The sequence below is a fragment of the Saccopteryx leptura genome, chromosome 1 (assembly GCF_036850995.1).
Source record: "Saccopteryx leptura isolate mSacLep1 chromosome 1, mSacLep1_pri_phased_curated, whole genome shotgun sequence".
NCBI lineage: Eukaryota > Metazoa > Chordata > Mammalia > Chiroptera > Emballonuridae > Saccopteryx > Saccopteryx leptura.
In genome coordinates, this window is record NC_089503.1 from 186,009,327 (window position 1) to 186,034,753 (window position 25,427).

Consider the following 25,427-nt stretch of genomic DNA (forward strand, 5'->3'; position numbering starts at 1 on the left):
TTTTCTGACTCTAATAAAAGAATGGTTATTTGTATGCATGACTTTTTAAATCATTATATTTTGTTCTCCCCAAGATCCCTGAAAGAAGGGCTAGCTGGGTGACAGAGCATATGTGTGTGCCTGTCATGCTCCGTTCCACTCTGAACTGGACAGAGATTCTGTGCTGGGTCAAGGTGGCAAGGATGGCCAGTGGAGGTGCTGGAGCTTCAACTGTCCCAAGAGTAAATGTCTTAGCTGGACGGCCTTGACTGCCATGTGGAATGGCTTGCTCCTGACAAATATATGTGCCTTTACAAGATCATATGAAGCCGGGAGGAATTCTTGGCATTTTTTTTCTCTGCCCTGTGTATGTCCCACTGGTGACATGTGACATTATCAGTTGTGAGGAGAGAACGGTTCAAGGAAGGAAAAAGGCCAAGGAGATAAAATCTTGCATTTCCTAAAGCTGTTTTTACTGTCATTTTCTTAACCACTTGCCCCCGACAGAAGGTTAGAGGACCGAGCAGTAATTGGCAAGGTTATTAATGTCAATGTATTTTTTTTTAACTATAAAACCCAAGTAGCGCCTCTGCTAGGGTAGCTGTCATTTTGCCCTATATGTAATTTCTACTTTGCTTTAGTTACAATCTCTCGTTCTTTTTTTTTTTTTTTTTTTTTTTTTTGTATTTTTCTGAAGCTGGAAACGGGGAGAGACAGTCAGACAGACTCCCGCATGCACCCGACCGGGATCCACCCGGCACGCCCACCAGGGGCGACGCTCTGCCCACCAGGGGGCGATGCTCTGCCCCTCCGGGGTGTCGCTCTGCCGTGACCAGAGCCACTCTAGCGCCTGGGGCAGAGGCCACAGAGCCATCCCCAGTGCCCGGGCCATCTTTGCTCCCATGGAGCCTTGGCTGTGGGAGGGGAAGAGAGAGACAGAGAGGAAGGAGGGGGGGGGGAGAAGCAAATGGGTGCTTTTCCTATGTGCCCTGGCCTGGAATCGAACCCGGGTCCCCCGCACGCCAGGCCGATGCTCTACCGCTGAGCCAACCGGCCAGGGCCACAATCTCTCACTCTTAAACTTATTTTTACTCAACAAGACACAATACGGAACTGGGAATGAAGCAAGGGCAAGGAGAAGGCTGTTGGAGACAAAACTGGTAATTTCCCTTTCCCATAGCTTGTTTTTTTTTAATGCTAAAGTAAGATTTTAGTATAAGACCATGTGTGCACAGACCAGAAGCAAATGCCAGCAGACATCAGACTTTCTGCACAACTCAATTCTGAGGGCTGAAAAACTCTTCCTTGCTTATAAAAATGACAGCAATGTCCTATGTCTGCCTCTGTCACTAAGGTTATCTATAACCTATGTGTTTTTTTGGAGTCTCTAAATCTCTACACATAAATTAATATTAGTAAGAGAATCTTGCATGGTAGGACTAGAAGCTTTTTAGAAATAACCTGGTCCTTAGAGCACTTCTCAAAGTGCAGAGGTTGCCAGTTCAATCCCCGGTCAGGGCTCATATAGGAATAGTTCGATGTTTCTGTCTCTCTCTCTTTCTTCTCTCACTAAAATCAATAAATAAAAATTAAAAAAAGAAAAAAAACCCAACCTGGTCTGACTTGCTCACTTTGCAGGTGAGGAAACCAGGTCCCAGCAGGAAGTGCCTTGTTCGAAGTCTTACAGAAAGTTAGTGAGTGGTGCTGGGATTCTCTGAGAGTCACTAGCATTCATAAGCATCCAAGGCATTTTCTCTTCCGAGGCTCACAGTTGGCATCCTGGTGTGACTCTGGTGCTGAGGGTGGTTGTGGCTGGGCTGCTGGTGGTTGTGGCTGTGGTGGGAGGAAGCACAGCAAACAGCAGAAGGGCATGCAGGGTGAGAGGGAGTTTCTCTAAGATGTGAGCACAGTGCAGTTCGTCCAGGCCCCTTTACACATGTGGCCCAGAGGAAGAGGACCAGTAGACCTGCTGGCCTTGTCTTCTCATCCAGGATCTGTCCTGCACTGTGATGGGCCTGCACATCAAGAAATATCCACATGTTCAAAACAGCCACTGCTTGACCACTGCTTGGGCCTGTAGGTGAGCTCATGGCGGTGCGGCCCACCCTCAGGAGGGGATGGCCTGAGGGGAGGCCCTGGTGGAAGGCAGGCTCTCAGTTCTTTGGGAGGCACTTCTGGTCTTGGCTTCCTGAACCCACTCTGGGTGGGAATATGTGTTGGACCCACAGACGTTTTACCCCAAGAGTAAGGAGGGCCAGGTAAGGAGCGTTAGGGCAGCGCCTTCTAATGCCTGAAACTATGGCAGTATTGAAAATATTATTACTAAGAGAGGGTACAAATTCAAGTTTGTTATAGGCCGTTGAGTTATGCCTAAGTGATAGCTTCTGGGGAAACAGTAAACATTTGTTAGTTACTATTTGACTGGGGTATAGGGTTGTCTAACTAAATAGACACTGAATGCAGCTCTCAGCCTTTGAGGAAGATTACCTCTAAGCACAATCACCAATTCTAAACTTTACATAGTGGCCGTCTGGCTTTGGTAGCATGCTGGCAGTGAGGACTTCCAGGCACTGGCTGGAGGCAGGCTTCAGGCCGAGGCCCTGCGTGCCCTTTTCAGTCGGGCCCTTACCTCCAGCGCTCCAGTTCCCCACGTGTCTCCCTTCCCATGCTAGTGCATGTTAGTTTGTTATAGCCACTATAACAGCATCCCACAGATGGGTGGCTTAAACACTGACTTCTATCCCAGTGAGACATTCAAGATCAAGGTGTCGGCAAGGCTGTCTCCTTCTGAGGGCCTTGCTGGAAGGACCTGTTCCAAGGCTCTCTCCTGGCTTGTGGACGGCCGTCTTCTGTGTCTCTTCACACTGTCTTCCCTCTGTGTGTGTTTCTGAGTCCAAATTTCTCCTCCTTATGAGAATCCCTACTTCTTATATTGAAGTAGGGCCCATTCTAACAGCTTTGCCTTAAATAATTACGTTGGCAATTACACCGTCTCATATGGTAAAAGACTTCACCAAATGAATTTTAGAGGGGCACAATTCAACCCATACACAATCTATGGACAGAGGCCATTCAAAATAGGTAAATCCAAGAGAGGAAGACTTCTAAGAGATGGACTGTCAAAAGAGGAGAGGAGATCTTACTGAGCAGACTGAGTTTTTAACCTTTTTCTTCTCACACGAAGCTCCACTGACAGCATACGGTCAAAAAGAGATGGTCTTGAGTCCTCACTCATGTTGGACGGTGGTAGGATGTGGGGATGGAGACGCAGCCCGTCACCACCCTGTGGTGTGAACATGTCTCTCGTAGAGGGGAGATGCTCCCAGTGCGCCCCAACTCCTCCTTAGAAGACAAGAGGGTGCCTCAGTCTTTAGTCAAACATTAATCAAGTGCCCACTGTGTGCCAGGGACTTCTCCAGGACAGATTCCTGCCCCGTGGGGCTTTCCTTCCAGTGGGAGAAGGCAGGAATAAGCAATAACCATAATAAATAAGTAAGTTAAATAGTAGGATCACAGGTAGTGAATGTAGTGGGGGAAACATAGGAGAGAATATGAAGTTTTCAGTTTTAAATGGAGCAGTCAGGCTGGTCTCCTCCCCAAGAGGGTAGATTAGAGCAGGGGTCTCAAACTTGCGGCCCGTGGGCCGTGTGCGGCCCGCCAAACAATTTTGTGCAGCCCGCAGACTAATCCACGAAGTTCAAAATATTTTGGATAAAATTAAGTAAGCCTAGGGGCCTACTTGTATTTTTCATTTCTCTAGCATCCTAGCTAGATATTAGTTTAGTTAACAGCAGTTGTGATGCGAACTACAGTTTCTGGTCGTTTTGTGACACTGAGTAAACTGCATGTACGATTATGCTTGTTGTACTGCTTTTTTTTTGTTTTCAACTGCAGTGAGAAAAGTGTTGCGTAACAGTTGCCTTTTGTAGACCTAGTGCGGCCCGCCGAACGGCTGTGATCTTGCTCTGCGGCCCGCCCTACGGCTGTGATCTTGCTCTGCGGCCCGCCGAAAGGCTGTGATCTTGCTCTGCGGCCCACATGCTGAGTTGAGTTTGAGACCCCTGGATTAGAGCAAGGAATTGCAGGTAGGAGGGAGTGTTGGTCCCACGTGTCCCAGGGTGGGGGGCTCCCAGGCAGAGGGGCCCATGCCAGCCAAGGGAGAATCAAGAACTGTCAGGAGGCCTCTGTGGAGGGTGGAGCGAGTTACGGAGGCCATTCAGACAGGTGGTCAGAGGTGTGGTGGGAGGTGGGTGTGCTGGCCCTGTGGACTTCGCTCTTATGAGAGCAGAGCAGAGCAGTGACGTTATACTGGACATGCTTGAGAAGGCTCATTCTGGCTATACAGTCTTGAGAATAGACTGTAGAGAGGTGAGGGAAAAAGCAGGGGACCAGTTCAGAGACCACTGCAGCGTTCCAGAGCAGGGTGCCCATGGCCTGGGCCAGACTGGTAGCTATAGAGGGGGTTCATTGGTTGGACTGTTTTCCTGAGAGCTATTTCTCACCCTGAGTCATTGAACCCAAACTGTCAGGCTGACATTGTCCCACATGAATGTCTCCTTCTGGCCCTTGACCAAGTCTTGGCTTGTACTATTTAGATTAGTTACTGTGATTGAATTCAGTTCATTTTCACTTCTAATTATTGTTGAAAAGCAGTTTGTCCTTTCCCAAATTGAGTTTTTATTGCTGGTATTTTTGACATCCATGGTAGCATTCTTCCTGTGATACTGAGGAATATTTAAGGGGCTCCTTTTTATTCCTAACCTGACACAAAGGCATATTATGTGAGCTCCTATGCTAACCATTGGGTTATGAGTCATTAAGAAAAATCAAAGACATTCTCAAGTGAAATATTTTCATAGCCACCCCTCAGAATCCTTACTCCTATGCAGCAGACCAGAATGTTTTCGTTGCGCTCAGACTTGTTGCTGTAGTGGCTCTGTGTCCCATTGGTGGGTTGAAACTCTCTGTTAGTCTGAAGCAAATAAAAGTCGTCATGTCCTCTGTCATCTATCTGCTTCCATAGAGAATAGTGACTTTGTTTTCTTGGATCCTGGAGCATCAGCATGTAGGATCTTAATAACACTACTAATCGTTCTATTAAAAATTGAAAAAAATCCCACCTATATAAGGTTGCTATGGCTGCTGTAACATAGTGCCACAGACTGATAGTGTAAGCATCAAAATATGTATTCTTACAGATCTGGAGGCTGGAAGTTCAAGATCAAGGTGTTGGCAGGGCTGGTTGCTTCTGAGGGCTGTGAGGGAGGGATCAGTGGTAGGCCCCTCTCTGGGGCTTGCAGATGACTTTATTTTCCCTGTGACTCTTCATGTCATCTTCCCTCTGTGTGTGTCCATATCTGTGTTCTGTGTTCATATTTTTCCTTTTTATAAGGACACATGTCATACTGGAGTAAGGCCCATCTAATAACCTCACTTTAACTTAATATTTCTATAATGCCATCATCTCCAAATGAGGTCCCACTCTGAGGACACCAACATAATGAGTTGAGTGGAGGGGAAACCAGCAACCTTTGCTAGACCCCTTTGTGCTGGGCTTCCGTCCCTGCCACCAGCCAGGCCACCCTGCCGCCGCGTGCTTTCTCTGTAGCAATTTCTCGTCAGTTGTCGCAACTTTCCTGAGGCTTCATTGGTTGAAGGTGAAATTTGTTCATCTGATTTTAACACCTGTTGGTGAGTAAAGAAAAATGTGCATTTATAAATAATGCTATTTATTATATTGTAAGTTTTACATAATTCTAATATAAAATTCTAAATCTCAGTCTGGACATTGACAGCATATTTCAAGTAAATACAGACCTCCCAAGAGAGGTAGAATAGTTAGTGTTTGGAGAACAGATACCTGGGCTGCCTGGGTTATCATTTAACCATTTATCAGCTGGTTAACCCTGGGAAAGTTATTCAGCTCCCTCCTTGACTGAGTTTTCTTGTCTCAAAATCTAAATACTTATAGAGTTTTGAGCATCTAATCTATGTAAGGAATATAGAAGCATGCCCAATATACAGCAAATGCTCAATAAATGTTTAACACTATCATTCCCAGTGTAGCTGCTTTGAATAAAGATACTTATTTGAGTCAATTAGGCCTGTGTACATGTTCCAACAGTATCTGCTAATTTGTGGAGACAATTTATGTGTTCCTAGAGCACAGTGTAATTTGATCCAAGATGACAGAGCCTATTTGTCATAACAATATGCAAACTTGAAAGAAACACAGGGATTCATTGTAATCATTGATGTACATACAACTTTTATTTATAAACATTTAACTCATCTAATTTGGTGATTTTCATTTGTATTTTTGTTTCTGGAATCATGGTTTGGGGGTCACAGTGTGATGGAGGTAGCATTAAGAGTTTGGGGTCCATGTGACATCATTTTGCCCTAGGCCAGACGCCCCACCTCAATCAGAACAGATCCCCTGTTATCTATTTTATACATTACAATCCCATATAAAACTTTGTTTAAATAGTTCTCCTAAAAATAGCTTGAAAACCATGGTGTGGTGGTGTCTAGATTATTCATATTCTTCTGCCCCCTGCTGCTTTCATTCCGTGTCTACCCCAGGGATTCAACTAATGTTAATATTAGCCTGAGCAAAACATAATTAGGCAGGTAAATCTACTGCAAAAAGTAATATAGCATAAATTAAATAAATTAAATATAAATCAGATCAAATATAAAACAATGCATTCAATTATCTGCCTCACTGCCTCCCTGCTCTAACATGGATTTCTGAGAGGAGACCAGTTTTCTTTCCTGGAAAAGGCCAGAGCTGAGCCAAGACTCATGAATTGTGTCAACCCCAGAAGGTGGTGCTTGGCCCATAGGGCATTTGCTGAAGATGTTGGTCGGCTAAGTTTTCAGGGTCAGTAGTGAACCCACGACCTATCTGTCTTAATTATTAATGCATGGACTAGTCTTTGTGTGTGGTTGGGAGCACCTATTTATAAAATACTATGAAATGCTCATACAGGATCCATGTTGTGGTGAAACATGGTTGAAATTATTAGTTGGATGGACTCCCAATGGTCTGCCAAGGTTTTGAGTCTGGAGAGCAGATGTCAGCAGCACAGAGCTGCTGCTAGAATCAGAAGCAGGATGGACACAGGCCCATCTTTGACACCTCTGTCCTTCTCTCCCCAACATCTCAAGTGGCTTGGTCTTCTCCCCACTTTCTATATTAGCAGCCACTCAGACTTACCTCCCTTCAAGAGGTCCAGTCTCCAGCCAGCTGGTGTCTGGAATTCTCTGGGTGGGATTCTGCATGCTGTTTCCTACTGTCTCAGTTGAGCGCACTGATTTTATCATGTTGTGACTCCTGAATTCAGCAAAATCTGCTGTCCCATGCCTTCCTTGTTTATCAGCTCTCACCTCTTGTGTCTGGCTGACTTCAGTGCCATGGGGACCCCTTCCTCTGGTGGATGTCGGTCTGCAGTAGTGGTGACATTGGTTCGAATGGGCCCACACCAGTTCCAGGGGATTTGCAATTGGAACGAGGTAGCTTGTGCTCAGAAATCACAGTTGATGGAGGTGATGACATTCAGAGCCAGTTCTTACAGTGGAAGAACACTAATTGGCTCTTTGCAACGCCTGCCATGTGCTGACCCACCACACTTACCCCAGAATGCCTGACCTCCCTTTTCCAGCTCACTGTTCAAGCAAGTGACCACTGCTCTTCTATACCTGTAACTTTTTATTCCCCTTTTGAGCTCATGATTGGCTGTTGCTGATGGCAAGAACCAGGTCTACAGGTTCCATGTTCCTAACTTACTAGGCGCCCAGTAGAAATTGGAACAATGAATGTGCTTCTGGACAAGTGGATCCACGATAGCTCCAGGTCAGATGTGCTCATTGCTCTACAGCATCAGCATAGCCAAGGACCCCACTCCTTCCTCCCCTTCCTGACTCCCTCCCTCTGCAGGCACTTGGACCTCCTGATCCGGCTTTTGCTGAAGGTGCCTGCTGGTTCATGACATCAGAGTGTCCTCTAAGTCATCTTTCAGTGCTGCCCAGTTAACTTCCAGAAAAACTCATATCTATCTTGTAGCTCTCCTGCTCAAACATAGAATGATTGCCCATTGACTGCAGGATAAAGCTCAAATTCTTAGCCGGCCTTCAACACTGACTATAGATTGTCCTTGGTGTTCGTTTTAATTGTAAATATTCCAAACACAGTGAAAAATAGGTCGGTTACTCATTTATCTCCCACGGAGATGAAACAAACATTAGCATTTCCCCATTTATTTTCCCAAATAAACAAACATTATGGATACAGAAAGACATCCCACTCCTGCTCTTCCCAACTCCCTCTCCATTAGAAATAGTCACTGCCCTCTTCACTGTCTCTCTCAACAACTGACCTCTGTGAACCATTTGGTCCAGTTGGATTCAGCTCTGTCCTGAAATTTCATATTTCCTCCTTTTTCCTTTGAGGCTGAGTTCTTTCCACCTCTTCCAGTACTTTCCCCACCAACCCCCTAGTTTCTGCATCACTGCACAAGTTATTGTCTCCATCACTCACCTCGGGACAATACTCTGCTTGTGACAGTTGTTATGTAACAGTTTGAACCTAGCATTGGGCTTCTATTTCCCTAATAGTAATGTTTTCCTCTTGCTTTTATTATACTTGATTATCTGCATGTACTCTTTTCCATTAGATAACAATGCTGAAAATACAATCTGAGTTTTGGTTTCATTCATTCATTCTGTAGATATTGACTGAGTGCCTACTTCTAAGCTCCAGGAATTGTTTTAAGCACTGAGGATACTGGAATGAATACAATAGACAGTTGCTGCAATTGTAGAACTTCTAATGGAGGGGGGAAGAGAAATCACATGAATACGTGAATGTGTCAAGGTGAACAGAATTAAGGGAAGAAAGAGACAGGGAAGAGCCTAAAGGCTAAGGGAATTCTATTTTAGGTCTACTTTAGATACTTGTGTGCCCTTTCGGTTCCATCTCCCTGCTAAACACATAAGGTGTTCAGGACAGATCTGTTGAATTGCAGAGTATACACAAGCAGATCAGCTAGTTCACCTACCTGTGGAGTGCCATTCTGTGTAGACCATTGTTTTTGGAAGATAATTACAGGAATGTAAATTTTAATTCTCTGTTGCCGGGAGCACATTGTGTTGTTTCTTCTCCTTATCAATAGATGTGCCTTATGGAAACAATAACAGATTTTACTATTGGCCTAAATAGAGCATAATTAGGGAGGGACAATTTTCTTCCAGCAGCATATTGACTCCATAGTCAAATGGAATCCATTTGGCATCGTCTTTCCCATGGTTTCCTAGCCATTGGGGTGACGCAGTTGCACTGTTTTCCCGCGTTCTCACAAGGGGTGGATTGGACTGTGATACCAAGAAGACCAATGTTCTCTTTCTAATTCTTCTAGCCTCCAGGAAAGGATAAAACCCCTCAACTTGTCACTTAAAGAAATCACTGAGAAGGTAAGTGCCTTTTTAAGATGCATTTTCTAAGGACGTTGCTGAAGTTTTCTTCTGACTTCATTTCATGTTGGGTACAGAGGACACCTGGGCTTTTCAGACTTTGCAAACTTGTTCTCAGCCAACTGCTGAGCCGAGTGAGCCCAGCCTAGGATGGCTCATGGTGGGGGCCATGGCTTGCAGTCCTTCTGGCATTGGCTAGTGTGGTCTTTGCGTCAGAAGGAGCAGTCAGTATTGGGGAGGGACAGTGACCACTGTTGTGCACAGTCACTAAATGCCTTTGCTTAAAGACTTTCAATATTGGACTGGTGTGTGAAAGTAACGACTTTTTCTCCCAGGAGAGTGGGGCTCTGGTTCTTTACAAACATGCAGAAATGGTACAGTAGTAGGTGATTATTTTGTAAAGTTTTCAAATTGATTTGAAAGTCATACTGCCTATTTTATCTGGCAGTCATACTTCATATCAGGTGTGGTTTGTGTAGAGATAGAGCAGTTCTTCATCAGGCCCCAGCAAAGCATAGTCAACCCAACTAAATAGCTGTGTCCTGGTTGGTCAGAATGACCACTGTATACAGAACAGAACCCTTCCCTGTAGGGATGGTTATACCCAACTGAGTTATTGACAGAAAGAAACAGGAGCAATTACTTGGAATTATCACTGAGAGTGGCGCAGAGAACTGGGTATAAATAATATATTATTTGTCATTAGGTCTGGGAACCAGGGGTAGTTATAGAATGGTTACAAGGTGAAAAGAACAGATTTCTGAACAGACAGTAAAGCAGACCAGTCCACTGGCCTGGAAGGAGTCCACTGGCCACGTTGTTCTCAGTGCCCAGGGAATAAGATCAGGAGGACCTGCCAGGGGCCTTGTGGTCCACAGCTCAGCCAAGACTGGGGCTGTGCTGTTGACAGAAATCTCTCCAGCTGCTCTGGCCCTCCTCCCAGTTTTGGTGTCTAATTCATTCCTGAAAACAGCATTAAATGATTTTGCTAAAAAGCAGACCACAGAGCAGCAATTTGCTAAGCTATTATGCAGAAAGGAGAGCTTCCTGTTAGGGTTAAGTCTTGTTCACAAAACGGCATTGGGGGCCCTGGCCGGTTGGCTCAGTGGTAGAGCGTCGGCCTGGCGTGCAGGAGTCCCGGGTTCGATTCCTGGCCAGGGCACACAGGAGAAGCTCCCATCTGCTTCTCCACCCCTCCCCCTCTCCTTCCTCTCTGTCTCTCTCTTCCCCTCCCGCAGCCAAGGCTCCATTGGAGCAAAGTTTGCCCGGGTACTGAGGATGGCTCTGTGGCCTCTGTCTCAGACACTAGAATGGCTCTGATTGCGGCAGAGCGATGCCCAAGAAGGGCAGAGCATTGCCCCCTGGTGGGCATGCCGGGTGGATCCCGGTTGGGTGCATGCGGGAGTCTGTCTGACTGCCTCCCCGTTTCTGGCTTCGGAAAAATACAAAAAAACAAAAACAAAAACAAAAAAAACGGCATTGGACCCAGGGTCCTGGAAAGCTTGAAACCTGCTGGGCCTTCCCAGAGAACTTCTCAACTTCCTAAGGAAAGGTGGGATGAGCCAACCTGCATCCTCAGGCAGGACTCAGGTAAAGGGTGTTTATTTAGGTTCCACTGCTAAGTGGGGCTGAGACCACCCCTCCCTGCCCCCTGCCTCCAACCCCAGCCCAACTGCAGGGACAAGGGAGGCTGACTTACTCTACCAATTTATTGTGAAGCAGGAGGGGAAGTGTTAAGAGAGCAGACCTGAATTTCCGCCTAGTAAGTCACAGCGATGTCACCCACTAGTATTCATGTCTGCTGTCAATGTCTGCTGCTGTGACTTCCAGGTGGAGCCACAGGGAGGTGAGGATGGGCAAGTGGTAGAAATATTCCTTCTCCTGTATTTCCACCTATAAATATGTGCCACTTATCAGGTGCATTGTAATTTCTGTGTAGAATTAAAATGTGGGAGGGCTCTTGGGTTTGGGTTTATTGAGTATCATAGCATATGTAATCTGAACAAATCTGAGTCTCAGAAGTGAGTAGGTAGGTGTCATGTGCATAACACAGATGGTATTTATAAGTGTGTGTTTGATATGACACATTGTGTACACACACATGTCCACATAGGCACATGACTTTGGGGTTTGGGTGTAATCTGCAGCTACTGTTAAAGATACTAGATTTGCCCCAATGTCTAGAGTGAGTTGTCTTGGCTTGTATACCTTCTCTAATGCATTTATAAAAAACTCATAATTCCCTTGCTTTTCTATAAAATTAAAGAGCTCATATCTAAGATTTACAAATGTAAATGTGAAAGCTCCATTGATAATGAGTTCCTTAGGGTCCAATTTTACTTGGAAATAAAAAGTAGATGTAGATTTACTGGGGTATGTATGCAGGCAAATATGTGTGTAGTAGGGGCATATGTTACTCTACAGAAAATGAAGCCCAAACTACCCAGTCACACAAAATAACTTTCCACTGTGGACTTGATTGACTGGTGACCTTGAGGTAGAAGTCACAGCCTGGCCATGTTTTCTTGATTTAGTGCATTAGGGTTATAGATTGGACATTCTTTTGATTCCTCCCTGAAAGAGAGAGAGAGAACCTTCCCTCCACTCATTGCATTTTGGCTCTTATGGGTTACCCAAACTAAAGGTAATTAAGGGATAAATGAGATGGAAGAAATAGTTGGAAATAAGTGGGAGATCTGGAGATGAATAGATATTAGATTATGTCCAGCAGTGCTCAGAAGACTGTACATTGAAATTGAAGAAGTTTTAGAGGTTGTTTTTTATTAATAGTGACAACTTGAAGGATAGATTTGCTCAATAAAGGAGAAACAGACCCAATTATGATTAACAGATATCTGCTAAAATCAGAAATATTGGACATGCATTGAATGAGATATAAGAATTATGGCGGGTGTTATGGAGTTAACAGAAATGTCCTTAGACTTTGTTGACTTTGTTAGATGAATGAAAGGGGATGACCCAGTCATTGGGCATGGAGCCCACTTGAGACTTTGGGGGAAAGGCGTCCAGAGCATCTTCCTTTTAACACCCAGTTCTAACATCCTGAGAAAGTCCAGGACCTTGGAGAGGGTCTTGGAATTGATCACTTGGACTTGTGCGGGTGCTGGGGACTGCTGGTGCAGGCTTTGTTGCAGAGGCTGCCAGACTGTTGCTTCCATAGAGAGTGAGTTTTATAAAGAGATTTGGGAAATCACAGAAGCTTAATGGGAAAGAACATGTTTAATACCATGAGAGAGATGGTGTGATGTTTTAGGCTGGATGGTGAGGTCTGGTTGGATTCTAAGAACAATCCCAATTTCAGTCTGAGATAAGTGAAACATTTCAAGTTGGTGATATGTAGCAAGATATAGATTTTTCTGGGAAAATTCAAGTTTATGTTTTCTCTGGGCTCTGTGAATCAAAATGAATTAATTTTAGTTGTTTAATGGAATTTTATATTTTTAGCAGGAAAAGAAGAATGCTTCTAGTTAACATCCTTCATGGTTCACCCCCGGATGTCTCCACAGTCATCCAACTGTGGCGCATTGTTTTTGAACTTAAAGTTTTTCTGAGTAGCTCATTAATCTGAGCATTGATATCAACTGGATGGGAAGTTTTTGCTTTAAATAGAAATAAGAAAACTTTGTGATGTTGGGTTTCAAACAAAATAAAAGATAGCCTAAGACATTTGGAAAAGGGACTGAGATTTAAAATGTCTGCTATTTTGGAAAAAGCAAAGAAAAAGGTGAGAAGTGTTTGGAGTATCCTGGAAAAATAGTAAATGCTAAAACCTGCAAATCTCGTTGAGACTATCTATTTTTCAAATCTGATGTGCCAGCAGCGGTCTGCCCTTTGAGTTTCACCAGATGGTGTCTCCCAGGATTCTGTTTAGTAGGCTGCACTGCCTTTGGTCTCAAGGCTGTGCCCCTGTATTACTGCCTACTGCACGCCCGACACAGAACACAGTCCCTGCTCACATAGAGCTTATATCTCAGTGGAGAGAGGCAACAAGAACAAAGGAATAAGAGCAAATAGTGTGTCAGCTGGAGAGGACGCTATGGAAAAACATGAAGCAGAGTGAAGGTAAAGGGACGAAGGGATGCTGTTTCATGTAGGCAGCCAGGCCTTTCTTCCCAGGGAGGTTTGAGCAGGACCCTGAAGGGTGTGAGTGGACTGATCCACCTGGGGCAGGATTATTTCAGAAGGAGGGAGTCAGTGCAAAGGCCCTGAGGTGGTGTGGGAAGAGTGGTGACATAGTTTGTGGTTGTGCTATTGTGTGAGCTCATGTCAGTTTTGTTTGTGGGTGTCCTGAAAGGTATAGACCTAATGCCTGGAATTTGGAATATGCCAATGCTTACTTTATTTTGCCCACCCCTCCAACCCCTCCCTTCCCTTCTCTCTCCTTTCTTCCTCTGTCCCCTTCATACTCCCTCCCTTTCTCCCTCTTCCTCTCCCTCCCTCCCTCCCTCTCCTCCTCTCTTCCTCCCTCCCTTCCTGCATTGCTTGCTTTTTAGGAACTCCCCTCCCATTCCTCTTTATCACCAATCTTGATTACTTATAAACCCAGAAATCTCTGGCCTGGCTGTTCTATTGCCTTCTGACTCATGGCTGTTTCTCTTCGTCTAGGCATGTAGGACTGAGAGACTGTGCAGCAGGCTGAGGAAGAATGTTATTGAAATTGAAACCCAGCTACTAGCATTGCTTGAAGCCAAAATGCTCACCATATCAGGTAACTGGAAACAGAGGAGACGCTGAAGCATTTGAAGTGGCTTAATGACAGCCACCATCTATGTTTTGTCTGTGATGAACATTTGGCCTGCGACTGAGGTCGCATTCAGACACTGCAGAACTTCCTTGGGGAGTTTCTTTTTTTTTTTTTTAATCTCAATATTTTTTTATGGATTGCATTTTGAAATGATAACATTATAAAATTTCACTGGTATCTCTTTTCACTTTTTCTAATGGACTATTAAACAATTTAAAATGACATATGGCTTATATTATATGTCTATTAGAAAGCACCCCACTAAAGGTAGGATGTCATTAGTCTTTCGGATTCTTCTGATAGATTCTTCTGATAAATGTAGTAGTTCTTGATTATTTTCTTGAACACCCTTTGGTTGGAGATATAAACTTACTGTTATAGTAGCTGATTGTTTTAATCTCTATTTACAATCCTGTAATTCATGATTGTCTTATAAATCTGACACCAGTGCAAGATGACTTCCATTTTGTCTTTTTTTTTAAAAATAATTTTATTTTTTTAATGGGGCGACATCAATAAATCAGGATACATATATTCAAAGATAACAACTCCAGGTTATCTTGTCGTTCAATTATGTTGCATACCAATCACTCAAAGTCAGATTGTCCTCTGTCACCTTCTATCTAGTTTTCTTTGTGCCCCTCCCCCTCCCCCTTTCCCTCTTCCTTTCCCCGCTCCCCCCCACCATAACCACCACACTCTTATCAATGTCTCTTAGTTTCACTTTTATGTCCCACCTACGTATGGAATAATGCAGTTCCTGGTTTTTTCTGATTTACTTATTTTGCTTCGTATCATGTTATCAAGATCCTACCATTTTGCTGTAAATGATCCGATGTCATCATTTCTTATGGCTGAGTAGTATTCCATAGTGTATATGTGCCACATCTTCTTTATCCAGTCATCTATTGAGGGGCTTTTTGGTTGTTTCCATGTCCTGGCCACTGTGAACAATGCTGCAGTAAACATGGGGCTGCATGTGTCTTTACATGTCAATGTTTCTGAGTTTTGGGGATTGCTGGGTCATAAGGTAGTTCCATTTTCAGTTTTTTGAGGAACCACCATACTTTCTTCCATAATGGTTGTACTACTTTACATTCCCACCAACAGTGGATGAGGGTTCCTTTTTCTCCACAGCCTCTCCAACATTTGCTATTACCTGTCTTGTTAATAATAGCTAATCGAACAGGTGTGAGGTGGTATCTCATTGCCGTTTTGATTTGCATTTCTCTAATAGCTAAAGAAGATGAGCATCTTTTCATATATCTGTTGGCCATTTGTATTTCTTCCTGGGAGAAGTGTCTGTTCATATCCTCTTCCCATTTTTTTTTATTGGATTGTTTGTTTGTTTGTTGTTGAGTTTTATGAGTTCTTTGTATATTTTGGATATTAGACCCTTATCTGAGCTGTTGTTTGAAAATATCATTTCCCATTTAATTGGCTTTCTGTTTATTTTGTTATCAGTTTCTCTTGCTGAGCAAAAACTTCTTAGTCTGATGTAGTCCCATTCATTAATTTTTGCCTTCACTTCTCTTGCCTGTGGAGTCAAATTCATAAAATGCTCTTTAAAACCCAGGTCCATGAGTTGAGTACCTATGTCTTCTTCTATGTACTTAATTGTTTCAGGTCTTATGTTTAGATCTTTGATCCATTTTGAGTTAATTTTAGTACAGGGGGACAGACTGTAGTCCAGTTTCATTCTTTTGCATGCGGCTTTCCAGTTTTCCCAGCACCATTTATTGAAGAGGCTTTCTTTTCTCCATTGTGTGTTGTTGGCCCCTTTATCAAAAATTATTTGACTATATATATGTGGTTTTATTTCTGGGTTTTCTATTCTGTTCCATTGGTCTGAGTGTCTATTTTTCTGCCAATACCATGCTGTTTTGATTGTCGTGGCCCTATAATATAGTTTGAAGTCAGGTATTGTAATGCCCCCAGCTTCATTCTTTTTCTTTAGGATTGCTTTGGCTATTCGGGGTTTTTTATAGTTCCATATAAATCTGATGATTTTTTGCTCTATTTCTTTAAAAAATGTCATTGGAATTTTGATGGGAATTGCATTAAATTTGTATATTGCTTTGGGTAATATAGCCATCTTGATTATATTTATTCTTCCTAACCAAGAACAAGGTATATTCGTGCATCTCATTATATCTTTTTCGATTTCCCTTAACAATGGTTTATAGTTTTCATTATATAAGTCCTTTACATTCTTTGTTATGTTTATTCCTAAGTATTTTATTTTTTTTTGTTGCAATCGTGAAGGGGATTATTCTTTTGAGTTCGTTCTCAATTGTTTCATTGTTGGCATATAGAAAGGCTATTGACTTCTTTATGTTAATTTTGTATCCGGCGACCTTACTGCTTATTGTTTCTAGTAGTCTTTTTGTGGATTCCTTGGGGTTTTCGATGTATAGGATCATATCATCTGCAAAAAGTGATACCTTTACTTCTTCTTTTCCGATATGGATGCCTTTTATTTCTTTGTCTTGTCTGATTGCTCTGGCTAGAACCTCTAGTACCACATTGAATAAGAGTGGAGAGAGTGGACAACCCTGTCTTGTTCCTGATTTAAGGGGGAAAGCCTTCAGTTTAGTGCCATTTAGTATGATGTTAGCTGATGGTTTATCATATATGGCCTTTATCATGTTGAAATATTTTCCTTCTATACTCATTTTGTTGAGAGTCTTAAACATAAAATTCTGTTGTATTTTATCAAAAGCCTTTCTGCGTCTATTGATAAGATCATGTGGTTTTCTTTGTTTTGTTGATATGGTGTATTACGTTAACCGTTTTACGTATGTTGAACCATCCTTGAGATTCTGGGATGAATCCCACTTGATCATGATGTATATTATCTTTTTAATATGTTGTTGTATTTGATTTGCTAGTATTTTGTTTAGTATTTTAGCATCTGTATTCATTAGAGATATTGGTCTGTAGATTTCTTTTTTTGTGCCATCCTTGCCAGGTTTTGGTATGAGGGTTATGTTGGCCTCATAAAATGTGTTTGGAAGTATTGCTTCTTCTTCAATTTTTTGGAAGACTTTGAGTAGAAGAGGAACCAAATCTTCTTTGAATGTTTGATAAAATTCGCTGGTATAGCCGTCAGGGCCTGGACTTTTATTTTTGGGGAGGTTTTTAATGGTTTTTTCTATTTCTTCTCTACTAATAGGTCTGTTTAGGTTTTCTGCTTCTTCTTGACTCAGTCTAGGAAGGTTGTATTGTTCTAGGAATTTATCCATTTCTTCTAGGTTGTTGAATTTAGTGGCATAAAGTTTTTCATAGTGTTCTACAATAATTCTTTGTATATCTATGGTGTCATGTCCGTGGTGATTTCTCCTCTTTCATTTTGGATTTTGTTTAAGTGAGTTCTTTCTCTTTTTTCCTTGGTAAGTCTTGCCAAGGGTTTGTCAATTTTGTTGATCTTTTCAAAGAATCAGCTCCTTGTTCTATTAATTTTTTTCTATAGTTTTTCTATTCTCTATTTCATTTATTTCTGCTCTGATTTTTATTATCTCCTTTCTTTGGCTGTTTTTGGGTTGTCTTTGTTCTTCTTTTTCTAGTTTTTTAAGGTGTGAAGTTAAGTGGTTCACTTGGGCTCTCTCTTGTATGTTCATATATGCCTGAAGTGATATGAACCTCCCTCTTATCACTGCTTTTGCTGCATCCCATAGATTCTGATATGTCGTATTGTCATTTTCATTAGTCTGTATATATCTTTTGATCTCTGCACTTATTTCTTCTTTGACCCATTCATTTTTTAAAAGTATGTTGTTTAGTTTCCACATTTTTGTGGGATTTTTTTCCTCTTTTTTGCAGTTGAATTCTAGTTTCAAGGCTTTATGATCAGAAAATATGCTTGGTACAACTTCGATTTTTCTGAATTTGCTGATGTTGATTTTGTGGCCCAACATATGGTCAATTCTTGAGAATGATCCATGTACACTGGAGAAAAAAGTATACTCAGTCACTTTGGGATGAAATGTCCTGTAGATGTCTATCATATCCAGGTGCTCTAGTGTTTTGTTTAAGGCCACTATATCTTTGTTGATTCTCTGTTTGGATGACCGATCTAGAGCCGTCAGCGGTGTTTTGAGGTCTCCAAGTATGATTGTGGTTTTGTCAGTTTTTGTTTTAAGGTCAATAAGTAGCTGTCTTATATATTTTTGTGCTCCTTGGTTTGGTGCATATATATTAAGAATTGTTATGTCTTCTTGATTCAGCGTCCCCTTAGCCATTATGAAATGGCCATTTTTGCCTGTGAGTACTTTTGCTGTCTTTTAGTCAGCATTATCAGATATGAGTATTGCTACTCCTGCCTTTTTTTGGATGTTATTTGCTTGGAGTATTGTTTTCCAGCCTTTCACTTTGAATTTGTTTTTATCCTTGTTACTTAGATGAGTTTCCTGTAGGCAGCATACAGTTGGATTTTCTTTTTTAATCCATTCTGCTACTCTGTGCCTTTTTATTGGTGAGTTTAATCCATTTACATTTAGTGTAATTATTGACACTTGTGAGTTCCATATTGCCATTTTATTTCTTGCTTTCTGTTAGTTTTGTGTCTTGTTTGATCCTTCTCTTTCGTTTTTCTATCTTTTGTTTTTATTTGGTTGTATTCCATACATCTTTCCTCTGTTGCTATCTTTTTTATGTCATGTGCTTCTGTGGTGGTTTTTTCAATGGTGGTTACCTTTAAGTAATGAAAAGGGTTCCTACCCTGTTCATTGTAGCGAACTATTTTGTGAGTACTTTTGCACTTCATTGTCCTTTGCTACTGTTAATCTCTATCTTCTCCCCCCCCCTTTCTTTTTGTTGTTTTCACAGTTTAAATTTGGTTTTATTGTGTTCTTCTTGGAGCTTTTACTTGTGGCTTTGTTTTGTTTTATTCTTTGTATCTGATTGGAGAACCCCCTTTAGTAATTCCTGGAGTGGGGGTTTTCTGATGATAAATTCCCTCATCTTTTTTGTATCTGTGAATGTTTTTATTCCTCCTTCATATTTGAATGATAGCTTTTATGGGTATAGTATTCATGGCTGAAAGTTCCTCTCTTTCAGGACTTTAAATATTGGGGTCCTCTCTCTTCTAGCTTGTAGAGTTTCTGCTGAGAAATCTGATGATAATCTAATGCAGGGGTCTCAAACTCGGGCCCACGGGTCGCATGCAGCCCGCCCACCAATTTTGTGCGGCCCGCAGACTGGCTCGCAGACTAATCCACGAAGTTTGATTAGTCTGCGGGCCGCACAAAATTGGTGGGTGGGCCGCATGCGGCCCTCGGTCTGCAAGTTTGAGACCCCTGATCTAATGGGTCTTCCTTTATATGTTGTATTCTTCTTTTCCCTGGCTGCCTTGAGAATTTTTTCTTTGCTATTGGTTTGTGCCAATTTCATTATGATATGCCTTGGAGTAGGTTTGTTGGGGTTAAGAAAACTCGGAGTTCTGTTTGCTTCTTGAACTTGAGGCTTTAGTTCTTTCCACAGGCTTGGGAAGTTCTCATCTATTATTTGTTTGAGTATGTTCTCCATTCCATTTTCTCTCTCTTCTCCCTCTGATATACCTATTATTCTTATGTTATTCTTTTTGATGGAGTCAGATAATTCTTGTAGGGCTATCTCGTTTTTTTAAATTTTTGAGTCTCTTTCTTCTTCTCTCTGTTGTGCCTCAAGTTGCTTGTCTTCTATTTCACTAATCCTCTCTTCTATCTGACCTGTTCTATTAGCTAAGCTTGTTACTTCGTTTTTCAACTCGTGAATTGAGTTTTTCATCTCTGTTTGATTTGTTTTTATAGTTTCAATATCCTTGGAAATATATTCTTTGTGTTCATTGAGTTGTTTTCTGAGCTTCCTAAATTGCCTTTCTCTGTTTTCTTGTATATCTCAGAGGATTTTTAGGATTTCTATCTTGAATTCTCTGTCATTTAGCTCCAAGGTTTCCAATATATTAAATTTTTTCTCCATAGATTTTTCCTCATCTACTGTGTTACCTCTCTTTCTTTTGTATCCATGATATTCGATTTTCTCTTCCTTAATGGCATCTGAGGGTGGTTTTGTTGATAGTATTAATGAGATTTAATAAAGATTAAAAAGTTAAAAAAATAAAAAATCTAAAAGAGTTGTTTTTTTTTTAAAAAAATTAATAATGAAATAAAAAAAAATAAAATAAAATAAAAATTAAAAAAAAGGAAATTATTCCCCCCCTCCTTTTTTCCTCTCCTGTCCTCTCCCTTCTTTCTTGAGAAAATCTTGTCGTGAACTGTGAATTATAACAAACAATGCCTGTAATGGAGGGCCTGAATTGGGGAAAAGTAATAAAGGGGCAGGAAAAAAAAAAAAAAGAAAGAAAGAAAGAAAGAAAAAAGAAGGGGTATGGACCCACAAAAAGCAAATAAGGAAAAAATTTGGGTCAAGAATAAAATGATTTGCTTTATGTATTGGTTGACTAAGAGTTATGATGAGAGGAATAAGAGGGAAACAGAAAAATGGGGGGACAAATTAAAAAATTACTATTGTATTTAGTGGAACAAGAACTAGATAAAATGAGAGCCAGGGATGGGAGCACTGCTAGTGAGTTAAAAAGGTGAAGTAAAAACCCCCCAAAATGCCACAAACATAAGTTTGAGTCCCAGATAAGATAATTTGTTTGTTATTGAGGTTTGAATGAGAGGAGATGTAAAGGAGAAAGGAAGAAACTAATATAGAGGGAGAAAAGAAAGAGAGAGAGAGAAAAAAAGAGGGAACCCTTAAAAGAAGAAGAAAGAAAAAAGAGGAGAGAGAGAGAGTTAAGGGTTTTGGAGTGCAACCCTCATAGAGAGAAAGGAAGAGGAAAGAAAAGATAATGGGAGATGTAACACTTATGGGTAGTGTAGTTCAAGGAGAGGAGAGAGTAAGACCGGCAGAGAGTTAATCAGCCAAATTGGAGGAGGAAAAAAAAAAATCAAGAATGAAGATAAGAGAAACAAACGAAGAAATATAATAAAATGGGATAGGTTATAAAGTCTGCAGATTATTCTTGATTTTGAGAGGTTATCTTCTTGCTTTTTCTTTTCTCTCCCTCTTCCTGGTCGGTGACTCTGTACCCCAGGTTCTGCCCCTTTGGCATGCTCAGGTAGAGGTTTGCAGTTGATAAGTCTCTATGGCGATGTCATGTATTGTGCTTTAGTCTTGTTGGCAGTCGAGCCTCATTAGTATTTATAGGCTCCAACAGTGAGAGAGTCCATGTTCCTGTAGCCTTTCTCCTAGTCTTTCCTTCCTCAATTAGCAGCCTGATAATCCAGCTATGGGGTTGCTGCTGCCTCTGCCTGGATAGTAAGAGGCTCAAAGAGCTGGCAACTCCTCACTCTATTTCCACTCAGCACAGGGCTCTGGGTAAGGCTCAGTCAGTCAGAGCTGCTAGCATAATCAGGCGCGGCTTCCGCCCACTCAAAGACCTCTGGCTCTGCCACTCTGTCCGGTAACACAGGCGGGCGCCCACTCCTGGGACGCTTGGAGGAAACTCTTGCTCACTATCTGTGCGCGCAGACCAGGATATCAGGCTGGCAGTCTCACACTCTGTGTGAAACCCCAAACCGCATGGAAAAGTTGCAGCATTGAAATTGGCTCTCGCTCCGTCCCCGTGTGCAGCTTTTGCAAGGCACTGGGGCGGCCCGAGATTCCGCTTTCATCCCACACAAAGGCCTCTGACTCTGCCTCTCTGTGTGATAACACGGGCGCGCACTGCCGAGGCACTCGGAGGAATCTCTCACTCACTATTTGCGCGTGCAGACCAGGATATCAGGCCGGCCGCGTTTCCCTCTGAGTGAAACCCCCACCAGCGCGGAAAAGTTCCACCGTTGGAATTAGTTCTCGCTCCCTCCCGTGCGCGGCTTTCCCAGGGCGCTGGGGCTGCCCAGAGATTCCGCTTTCGGCCCACACAAAGGCTTCTGACTCTGTCTCTCTGTGGGACAACATGGGCACCTACTCCCGGGGCTTTGGAAGAAATCTCTCACCCACTATCTGCGTGCTGACCAGGGGATCGGGGAAAATGACTGCCCCTCTTGTCTTTCTTTGTCTGGGTTTGGCGCGAGTATTAGCTTGTATTGCCCGGGTTGCCACAGGAACAGTTTTTCCTCGGGTTGGATCTCCGTGCCACAGCCTGGTTCGGCCGTTTGTACCACGGCCTGGATCTATTCACCCCCTTTACCCGCCTCAGTTTCTATATTCACAGTTCCCAGAGAAAGCCGCCCTGTTTAGGTTAGTGAGGAAGGCGGAGCATTTCTTACTCCCTATTTCCTTCGGGGTTTGGTTATATATTTAGCCAATTTTTTGCTCGACCATACCTTCGGGTGTATTGCGAAACATCGGGAGGCTCCAAGGATAGGTTTTTCTGTTTCTGGTTGAAGATCTTGTTGAGTTTTGGGGGACATTTATCGGTATCACTTCCTACCCTGCCATTACTCTGACGTCATCTGGGAGTTTCACTCAAACCCAGGGAATATCATGGGCAGCGTGACCTCCTTATGGAGGGTGGGTGAGACTCTTACAAGTACATACACACACATAGTAGAAAATAAGTTATTTGTGTAGTAACTGTATTTTGGACTTCCACTTCCTTTTTCTTTAAGAGTTTAAGATGGGATGTGCTCTGTGCGCCATACAATTCTAGCCGATGTTTACTTAGCATAATGTATCTACAGAAACACAATGAGGATTGCTGGATGTGACCCACCCCTTTCTATGGGGAGGGAATGATAACATGAGACAAGGTGATGGACCCCATTTAACAACCTAGTCACAGATGATAGATTTTTAGAGATTCTCAGTGGGTCATATTTCCTCCTTATCTGGTAGTTATTAAGGGATCTATCACTTCATTAATTAGTACGTTGAAACATGAGTTTCTGAAAATAGTATGTTTTAAACATTCTGCTGTATTATTTTATTTTAATTTTGCAACAGCTAGATTAAGTTGGTGGGAGAGATACAGATTGGAGCCTCAAGGAGCAGGTCGGGATTAGGACCCTGGGGTGTGCGCTTTGTTTACATTCCCTCAGTTGCTGAGGGAGGCACCTCAGGGCTAGAATCCAGGTGTGATATGTAGACATTTAACCCAGTTACGTAATGACATCCTCCAAGCACTTGCTGCGTTTCATAGACTGAATGAACCCATATCTCCTCAGCTTCAGAAGAATCATAAGAAATTAACCAAAAGATACAAACAATAATTACATGTATGGGTTTTAATTGGCACTTACAGAAGGAATACAATAACTGGCAGCGTCTGCTCTTTTGATCATTACACAAGTAATGTTGGTAGCTAAGGAGCAATTTGGTTCCTGGCGCAGCCGCGCAAATTATTTACAACCAGGAGGACATTGAGATGGGAGTGTGAGGTTGGCTCTAAATAGCTTCATGTGCCATTGACTTGGAATTATGGCCCCATTTGCTGAGAGAAAAAAATAAAAGAAGAGTGAACACAATCTTGCTTTCGAGTTAGGGTTTTGGCTTTCTTAATCAATATGTCTTTCCTAGGAATGCAGGTGTATGTTGCTCTATTGAGCCTCCAGGGAGGACGTGTGTCCTTCAGGCAGCAGAGCTAGCCCTCTCTCAGGTGTGAATCATCTCTTTTTAGAATCCCAGGAACAGTTCTTAGGCTGGTGGGCCTCGGTGTTTCTGTTTAGTTCTTTGATCTGTTGAGAAAATCGTTGAGGCCCGAATTAACTGAGCTGGGAACTCACCTGCAGACAGCCCTGCTTCCTGATGACTCTTGGTGAAGGGGCTTTCCAGTCAATGCCCAGATCCCCGGGGGGTTGAGTTGGTGACAGGGAAGTCATCATTCTCTTGCTATTTCTGCATGTAATGTGACTTCTGTTTTCCTTCTGAGCTACACTCCACAGCAGGGAGTGCCCGAGGAAGGGAACGGTACTTCCCTTAGGATCCTGATGGGGTATTTTGGTACCTTTAGAACAGCAGGCCCTCACCGTTAGACAAGAGTAAGGGAAAAATTTCTGAGAGGAGCCATTCTCCGTGTTGGGCTATCTTGTGTGTGCTGAAAGCAATGCTCTTGAGATTCTTAGAAGTCCTAGTGAAGGGAGAGAGTTTTAAGGGATGCCTTTAAGATTGCACAGGCTGTTTTGTTTGTCTGAACATTTCTACAGTTCCTGTCTTAGCTCTTCCATCCAGGATTTGATCAATGAAATGAGGCCTTTTATTAATTTGGGTATCATTTGCTCTCTGCAGAGACTAGAAATAAGAAACAGTTTCATTTTCAAACTCAGCAAGCCCTAGCTTCTCTATATTTAACAGAGTATTCTATAACTCACCCCTATTTTCTTGAATTTTATCAGAGGCAGCAACCAGAAGCCAGTGGGCTCTTCCATATTCTGCCTAGAGTCTCCCTTCCTCCATGCTGACGTTCATTAAGAAATCTTTTCTTGGCCCTGGCTTGTTGGCTCATTGGTAGAGCATTGGCCCGGCATGTGGAAGTCTTGGGTTCAATTCCCAGTTAGAGCATACAGGAGAAGCGACCATCTGCTTCTCCACCACCACCTCTCTCTCTTTCTCTCTCTCCCTCTCTCTCTTTCTTCCCCTTCTGCAGCTATGGCTTGAATGGTTCGAACAAAGTTGGTCCTGGCACTGAGGATGGCTCCATAGCCTAGGCCTCAGGCACTAAAATAGCTTGGTTGCCGAGCAACAGAGCTGCAGCCCAGCCTGGCAGAGTATTGTCTAGTAGGGGCTTGCCAGGTGGATCTTGGGAAGGGTGCATGCAGGAGTCTGTCTCTGCTCCCTACCTCTCAATAATAATAATAATAATAATAATAATAATAATAATAATAATAATAATAAAGTCTTTTATCTATGACTTCAGTTGATGATGTTACCAGACTTCCTGTCACAATGTTACAAGGGTCCTGTTTTTTTTTTTTTTTTTTTTTTTTTTTTTTTTTTTTAAATAAATTTTTATTGATGTTAATGGGATGACATTAATAATTCAGGGTACATATATTCAAAGAAAACATGTCTAGGTTATTTTGTCATTAAATTATGTTGCATACCCCTCACCCAGAGTCAGATTGTCCTCCGTCATCCTCTGTCTAGTTTTCTCTGTGCCCCTCCCCCTCCCCCTCCCCCTAACTCTCCCTCCCTCCCTCCTGCGTCCTCCCTCCCCCCACCCCTGGTAACCACCACTCTCTTGTCCATGTCTCTTAGTCTCGTTTTTATGTTCCACCAATGT

The 25,427-nt window shown here is 42.5% G+C and overlaps 1 protein-coding gene across 1 annotated transcript in view; it reads left to right on the top strand.

Annotated features, from left to right (window-relative positions):
* DISC1 (DISC1 scaffold protein) overlaps positions 1-25,427 on the top strand; it is a 440,648-nt gene that overhangs the window by 116,059 nt on the left and 299,162 nt on the right. The window contains 2 exon segments of the mRNA XM_066360151.1: positions 9,399-9,453; positions 14,080-14,182. Of these exon segments, the coding sequence (XP_066216248.1) occupies positions 9,399-9,453; positions 14,080-14,182 (158 nt within the window).